At 52.2% G+C, this 8369-nt stretch overlaps 1 protein-coding gene across 1 annotated transcript; it reads right to left on the bottom strand.

The window, feature by feature from the left end:
• Positions 1-5: 5 nt before the first annotated feature.
• On the bottom strand, positions 6-7636 carry LOC130609336 (splicing factor 1-like; the record flags this gene model as incomplete). The annotated part of the gene is made up of 9 exons (XM_057428212.1): positions 7394-7636; positions 6940-7279; positions 6705-6830; positions 3551-3626; positions 1870-2022; positions 1694-1783; positions 918-1101; positions 714-829; positions 6-27 (listed from the first exon to the last, which is right to left on the bottom strand). Coding segments are annotated over exons 1-9 (1350 nt in total), but the record flags the coding sequence as incomplete, so codon positions are not given.
• Positions 7637-8369: the final 733 nt, after the last annotated feature.

Here is an 8369-nt window from a genome sequence, read left to right as displayed (position 1 = left end):
TCAGTGCTCTGCCATGGCCGCAGGATGCTGGGGGGGGGACAAGGACATGGGGTGGGGGTTAGGCTGGGGGTACAGGGGGTATTTTGGGGTGTATAGGGGTACTTTAGGGCTTAAAGAGGGGTATTTGGGGGCAAAAGGAAGTATTCCGGAACAGTTTTGTGCTGTTGGGGGGGTTATTTTGGGGTACAAAAGGGTATTTTGAATTGTTAGGGAGTTATTTTGGAGCATATGGGGACGCTTTGGGGTGCGGGGGGGGGTATTTCAGGGCACAGGGGGCAGCGATTTTGGGGTGCTGGGGGCTATTTTGGACTGCAGGATGGGTTACTTCAGGTGGGGATAGTTTGGGGCTGCAGGGATGGGGGGTGTGTGTCATTTTGGGGTCTAAAGAGATATTGCAGGCTGCAGGGGAGTTATTCTGGGGTCCAGGTAGGTCTAGTTTTGGGTGCACAGGGTTATTTTTGGGTCCAGGGAGGTATGTTAGGGTCCAGGAAGGGTAGTTTGGGGTCCAAGGGGGTTATTTTTGAGTCTGGGGAGTATTTTGGGGTCTGGGGGTTACTTTGGGGTCAAGGGCGGTAGGTTGGAGTCTGTGGGCTATTCTGAGGTCCAGGGGGGGGTATTTTGGTGTCTGTGGGTTATTTGGGGGTCCAGGGGGGCAGGATTTTGGAGCCTGGAGATTATTTTGGGGTCCGGGGCGTTATCACCCCAACACAGACCGGTTGTCATCCTCCCGCAGCGTCCCGTTGAGCCGCGCCAGCTCCCGCAGCTGCATCTTCCTCAGGTCGTTCTGGTCCTCGGGGGTCTCGATGCCTTGCTTCAGGATGTTGCGGATCTGAGGGGTTGGGATGGGTGAAGGTCAAACAGGAGCTGAGGAGCTGTGTGTGTGTCCCCCCCAAACCTTGGACCCCCCCACCCCATACCTGCTCCACCGCCTTCTTGACGTTCTCCATGGTGTTGGCGGTGACAAGGGCATGCAGGGGCTCGTCCTCCCCCGGCAGCATCTGCCCGTCCTTGCGGCCAACCTTGCCCTCCTTCACCGAGCCCTTGCCCCGGATCATGATCTTGGCATTGCATTCCTTCTCAATGTTCTTCAGCGTGTTCCCTCTGTGGGGGGAGAGTCACCCATGGGGAATGGGGCACCCCAAGGGTCTGGCTGGGGTAGGTACCATAGGGCTCAGGGAATGGGGAGAATGGGAACGGGCTGGTGGCTTGGTGTCATTAGGAGTCATTAAGACCACACACACACCCCCCATTTATGAAACACTGCCCGCATGCAGGGGAAGGGGGTCACCCACCCCAAATTAGGGGGGAGGTACCCCATAAACAGGGCAATAAGAAGCCAGTGATGCTCCAGGATCACCAGAAGCCTGACCTCAGCACCATTAAGAACCCCCCGAAAAGCTAAGCAGAAACACCAGCACCATCAGAAGCCTCATTAGCACCCCAGCAGTAAGGGCCTACTCTCATTCATTAAGCACCTACTCTCATTCATTAAGCACCTGAGACCATTAATATTACCCCCCCCCGCCCCAGTTTTGGGGGTGTCACCCACCCACATACTGTAACCCCCACCCCAGTCTCACAAGTGAGGAGTTGGGGGGCAGCAGCACCCTGGCTTCATCAGGAGCCTGGCTCCCTGCCTTCATTAAGTAGCCAAATTTGGGGGTGTACTGGGGGGGGGGGGGCACAGACCCACCTGGGCCCAATGAGGAGCCCCACGAAGTTGATCTCGGGGTACTCATCCTGCGGGATCATCACCTTGTCGCTCACCCGTGTCGCCGGCGGCCTGGGGTGAGAAAACAGCATTAAAACATCACCTAAACCCCAAAACAACCTGAATTAGCCCCAAAAACGTGTGTGTGTGCCCCTCACTTGTAGTCGGCGGGGGGCTTGAAGTCCGGGTTGAGGGCCACCATCTCGGTGATGAGGTTGTGCCGCTCCTCCTCCAGCTTCTTCCGCGTGCGGAACTCGCGTGTGTTGAGCCGCTTCCCCTCGCTGTTGTAGATGGGCTCTGGGGATGGGGACCTGGGGGGGGGACATAAGGGGTCACCCCGCTGCCCCCCTACCCCCCATATGGGAGGGCTTGCACCCCCCACATCCCCCCATCTGCCACAGCCAGCACTGGGGCTGCCCCCAATGGGGGGGGGGGAACTGGGGGGGTTGTTAATTACCACCCAATGAAGGGCCAGCAGAGCCCCCCCCCCCCAACCCAGACTCCTGTAACCCCGTTTCTCTCCATTTCCCCTCCCTACAGGCGAGTTTTGCCCCTTTCTGCCTGTTTTTGAGGCCTCGGTTTGCCCGTTTCACTGCTTTTTAAGAGGAAAAGCTTCCAGGCTTTGGGGGTTTTGGTGTTTTTTTTTTGGGGGGAAGCTTTTGGGTCGGTTTATTTGCTTTTTGGCAGCAGCAGGTAAAGCTACGAAGGGAAGAGTCAAGGTTTAAGGGGGAGAAAACTCACAAAGGATTAAAAATGAGAATGAAAAATGAGAATTATCATCAATTAAAGGAGAATATAAGAAAAAAATGTCACAATCCCGCAGCTTTGGTGAAATTATGGACCTTTTTTTTGGGTTTTTTTGTACGTTTGTGGCTTTTTTTTTTGTTTTTGTCCTTAAACCTCCCCAAATTGTTAATTTTTATAATTTTTTTTTTTTTTTTGGATGAGGCTGCAAGAAGGGAAAAGATTATCCAAAAATAAAAATGAAACTGAACGTCTCCCGGGCGGCAATCGGAAACCTGCACCCGTCTTGGGGTGAAAAAGAGACTTTTCTGCATTAAAGCCAGTTGGCGGCACCGTCCTCGCGGCCTAAAGGGAACTGTGGACACGCGAAACGAAAGGTCAGCTAATCACTGCTTGTTAATGAGCAATTCAGCACAACTCGTCCCGTTTACCACGAACCCCCCCCCCCCCCCTTTCAACCGCCGGTACTGAGTGCTAACGACGCCCCCGTTGGTTAACGTTGCGCCGGGCCCTGGCGCGCTGCAGGAGCAAGGCAGGGTTATTGTGGATTTTCCTGGATTTCACCCCAAAATCCAAGCGCCGGGCGGCTGGTGTTGACCTTTACACCCTGCCCCCCCCCCATCATCCATCTCAGCCCCCTCCTTCCCACCACCACAACCGGCTCCGTTAGCGGCCGCTCAGCAGCCGGTACCGTGGGGTGAGGGCCCCCCCGCTGTGCCCCGCCGTGGGGAGAAGTGGCTCGAAAACGGAAGGGAGGGGGGGGAAAGGGGTGGGAAAAAGGAAGAAGGGCAAAGGGAGGAGCTGGAATTTGACCTCTTTGGGGGGAGGGAAACGGCGGAATTCATCCTCCCGGAGCCGATTGGAACCGAATGGAGGGGAAGGGAAGGGGGCAGAGCCCATCCGGGTGCAGGGTGCGGGAGGCGGGGCATAGCGGGAGCCCTGACCCCGGGGCACGGCCCCCGGCCGGGTGGAGCCTCCTTTAGGAATCATCATCAGAACGCCAAGAAATGATCAAAACCACAGAAAGCGCCTCCAAAAGAGCAAGGGGAGGGGCGGGGGGAGGCGAACGGTTACTGTCAGGTGAAGGGTCCCAACCTGTCCTCAGGGTTAGGGGGGATGCCCAGGTCTCCCGTGCGCAGTTTGCGAGTCAGGTCTTCGATCTGCAGTTGCACTGGAAGAAACCCGGTTAGGACAGAAAAAAGGGTGGGAGAAAAGACAGAGTTACCAAAAAAAGGACATTATTTGGCCAAAACAAGACATTCTTAACCCAAAACCCTGACAGTCTAAGCGAGAGAGGCACATGGCTGCCCGATACACAGGCATTTTAACCAGGAACGGCACGTTCTCACCCAAAACATAGGCGTTGGTATCAAAGAAACAGCCGTTATTGCCCTAAAGCCAACAACTGTTACAAAAAATGTACATTGCCAGCCTAAAATCAGACATTATGGCAAAAAAATAAGCATTGTTAGCCTAAAATCAGACATTAACAGCCTAAAATCAGGTATCATTAGCCTAAAAATAAACATTAACAGCCTAAAACCAAGCATCAACAGCTTAAAATCACATATTATCAACCCAAAATCAAGTATTAGCCTAAAACCAAACGTTAATAGCCCAAAAATGAACATTAATAGCCTACAGTCAGCCATTACTAGCTTAAAAATAAACCTTTATAACCTACAATCAGACATTAGCCTAAAAAAAAGATTAATAATCTATAAATAAGCATTAATAACCTAAAACCAGATATTAACATATGATAAACATTTACAGCCTGAAAATACACATAGTCTAAAACCAAACATTTATAGTCTAAAACCAAACATTTATAGTCTAAAACCAAGGATTCTTGACCTAAAATCAAACATTAATAGCCTAAAAATAAACATTAGCAGTCCAAAAATACACATTAATACTGTAAAATTGGGTGTTAATAGCCTAAAAATAAACATTAATACTCCAAAACCAAACATTAATAGCCTAAATTCAAGCATTATCACAAAAAAAGAGGCATTATGGCCATAATTCCAGCCATTATTACCAACAAAGGTTAAAGGTAAGCCCAGATGTTGTTACCAAAAAGAAGTGTTTTCAACCTAAAACCAGACATTATCAGCCTAAAACCAACCATTATTAACCTAAAACTAAGCATTATCAGCCTAAAAGCAGTAATTGCTTCAAAAGCCACCCATGAGCAGCCTAAACCTGGTGTTTCCAGCCTGGAACCAACCGTTATTGCCCCAAAAATCACCATTATTGGCCTCAAATAAATCAAAATTAACGTTATTCACCTAAAACCAAACGTTAGGATGAAAATAATCTGTTGTTATCGCCAACAATAAACGTTATGGCCCCAAAAATCCAATCAGATCACCCCAAAAAGCACATTTTTAACCGCAAATCTTAGTATTTTCATGGAAAAAATCCCGTGCTCTTACCCAAAACCCCAGATTATTGCTAAGAAAACACACATTAACACCTCAAAAACCACACTGGTGCCTTCAAAACAAGTCTGATGAACCTAAAATGGATGTTTTCAACCCAAAAACGTATCTTGCCAACCTAAAAACCGCGTTACTGCCAAACCGACAGGTTCTGACCCCAAAAAGAGAGATGGTTATTGAAAAAGGTGATTCTTACCCCCATAAAAGGTGGTTATTGCCCCAAACCAAACACTGCTTCCTAAAATCAGCTAAAAATCCACATTATTGTCTAGAACAATCATACGGTTACTTCAAAAACACAAGTTATTGGTTAAAAATGCTCAATTACCTCAAAAAGCACATTATTACCTCAAAATGTGTTATTGGCTCATCACATCACGGTTTTGACTCAAAAAGCGACGTTTTTACTTCAAAATACCATGTTATTAGCTCGTGGAATCACATTTTTTACTCGAACCCCCCATTTTTACCTCAAAAAGTCACGCTGTTACCTCATAAACTCATGCTTTTGACTCAAAATCCCACGTTTTTGCCTTAAAAGACCATGTTATTACGTCATGAAATCACATTGCACTCAAAAAACACATTTTTACCTCAAAACATCAAATTGTTACCTCACAAAACACGCATTATTGCCTAAAATTGCTCAATTTTACCTCATAAAACCACGTTGTTACGTCAAACAGCACGTCATTGCCTCGTGGAAACAAGCTTTTACCTCAAAATACCATGATTTCACCTCAAAATACCATGTTATTACCTCATGAAATCACATTTTTTTACTCAAACCCCACATTTTTATACCAAAACACCATCATAAAATACACATTAACTAAAGTTGGTTTTAACCTCACAAAAAACATTGTTACATCAAAACATCACATTATTGCCTCATAAAAACGCATTTTTACCTCAAAAATACCTCGATTTTACCACAAATATCACGCATTTACCTCAAGTATTACGTTTTTACCTCAAACACCACGATATTACCTCAAAATATCATTTTTTTCCTCAAAATACCACGTTTTTACCTCAAATCTCGTCTTTTTACCTCAAAATACCACTTTTTTACCACAAAGTATCACGGTTTTACCTCAAAACTCGTCTTTTTACCTCAAAATACCACATTTTTACCTCAAATTTTGTCTTTTTACCTCAAAATACCTCAATTTTACGTCAAAATATCACGGTTTTACCTCAAATTTCGCCTTTTTACCTCAAAATACCTCGATTTTACGTCAAAATATCATGTTTTAACCTCAAATTTCGTCTTTTTACCTCAAAATACCTCGATTTTACCTCAAAGTATCACTTTTTACCTCAAAACATCTCGATTTTACCTCAAAATATGTCGATCTTACTTCAAAATATCACGGTTTTACCACAAATTTCACCTTTTTACCTCAAAATACCTCGATTTTACCTCAAAGTATCACGTTTTTACCTCAAAACATCTCGGTTTTACCTCAAAATATCACTTTTTACCTCAAATTTCGTCTTTTTACCTCAAAACATGTCGATTTTACCTCAAAACATCTCGATTTTACCTCAAATTTCATCTTTCTACCTCAAAATACGTCGATTTTACCTCAAAGTATCCCGATTTTACCTCAAAATATCACGTTTTTACCTCAAACTTCGTCTTTTTACCTCAAACTACCTCGATTTTACCTCCCAATTCCACCTTTTTACCTCAAATCCCATCTTTTTACCTCAACCCCCTTGTTTCCCCCTCCCGGGGACCCCCCCCTCCCCTTCGCTCGGGTCTCCGGTAACCGGGGCGTGCGTGGGGCCGTTACCGATGTAGGCGCGCTCCTGCTCGCGGGTGAGCCCCGGCGGGATCACGGTCGGCATGCCCGGGATCACGGTCTTCTGGTCCAGCGAGTCCTGGTTCCAGCGGCTCCGCTTCCGCTTCCGCGGGAAGTCTGCGGGAACGAAGAGGGGGGGTGGAAGGAAAAACCTCCCCGGGATGGGAACCGGCGGCGGAACCGGGACACCCCCCCCCCCCCCCCCGCTTCCATCCCCGGTCCGTACCTGACCTCCGGGCCACTTTGTGCGCGGCTCCCGCCCGCGCGGCGGCTTCGTTCTGCGGCCCCGCTCCCGCTCCCCCCCCGCCGGGCCCGCTCTCATCCGGGCGCTGTTGGAGCGGGGCCGCCGGCGGGGCCTGCGCAGGGCCCCCGGGCTGCGGTTGTTGCTGCGGAGGAGGGGCTGGGGGAGCGGCGGCCGGCGGGGCCGCTGCTGCCTGCGGAGCCTGTGGCGGGTCGTGGCCGGGCGGCGGCGAAGGGAAGCGGTACTGCCCGTAGGGAGCGGCGCCGGGGGCCGGCGGCGGCTGCTGCGGGGCGTTGGGGGCCGAGGCCGGCGGCTGCTGTTGCTGCTGCGGGGCGGAGGCCGCCTGCGGTTGTTGTTGCTGCTGCTGCTGCGGTTGCTGCTGCTGAGCCGACGGCGGCGGCGGCGGCGGAGGAGGGGGGGGCGGCGGCTGCTGCTGCGCCTGAGGCTGCGGCGGCGGCGGCGGTGGCGGCGGAGGAGGAGGCGGCGGAGGGAGCGCGGCGAACGGGTACGCGGCGGCCGCCATGGGGCCGAGCAGCGCGGCGGGGGCCGGGCCGGGCCCGGGGCCGGAGCCGGGCAGGACGAGGCCGGGGGGCGGCGGCAGCGGGAAGCCGGGCTGCCCCGGCGGCGGCGGCGGCGGCGGGTGGAGCTTGCCCAGCGGCGTGGCGTTCGCCCCGGTCGCCATAGAGCCTCCCCTCGGCCGCCGGGCTTCGCGAACCTTCCACACCGCCCGCTAGGCGCGCGCGGCGCCTATTGGTTGGGAGGGGTGTCAATCAGAGCTGTCTGGACCGCTGATTGGCTGAGGCTGGTGTCCGTCGGAGCGGGCGCGGCGCGGATAGGATGAAGGTGGAAGGACGCGGGGCGGGGATGGGTGTCCGGGAGGCGGCGAAGGGGATTGGCGGAGGGAGACGTCGCTCAGCGGCCGTGCGATGCCATTGGCTGCGCTCCGCCCCACCCCGCGGCCCCGCGTGGGAGGGGTCGGGAGACCCCGAGAGTCGGCGCCTCAGCCGATTACTCCCCCCCCCTCGAGGGGAAGCCCCCTTACTTTGACCCCCCCCCCCCCCATTTCCCCCCCCTCCCCATTTTTGGGGGTCCCTGAGCTCATCCCCCCCATCCCCCCCCATGTCCCCCCCATTCGTGGTCTCCGCTGTCCCCAATCTCGGACATTGTGGGGGGAAACCCCCAAATCCTGTGCCCCCCCCCCCAAATTCCCGACCCCCAACCCAGGCTCCGCCCCCCACCCCATACAAGGAGTGAGAGAGGCAAAAAGCTCACAGTTTATTGGCTGAGGGGGTGGGATAGGACACGCCCCCCACCCCCATGGGGTCCTGGTGTCCTCATTGCACCCCAAATCCCTTGTGTGCCCCCCCCCCCCCTAATCTCCATCCCCAGGCCACGGGGGGAGGGGGCAGCTTCAC

This window comes from Pezoporus wallicus, unplaced genomic scaffold (assembly GCF_028554395.1).
Source record: "Pezoporus wallicus isolate ANWC-B61680 ecotype Strahan unplaced genomic scaffold, APGP_CSIRO_Pwel_v1 contig_12702, whole genome shotgun sequence".
Taxonomy (NCBI): Eukaryota; Metazoa; Chordata; class Aves; order Psittaciformes; family Psittacidae; genus Pezoporus; species Pezoporus wallicus.
Note: the sequence above shows the minus strand (reverse complement) of the source record. Positions and strands in the feature narration are given on the sequence as shown.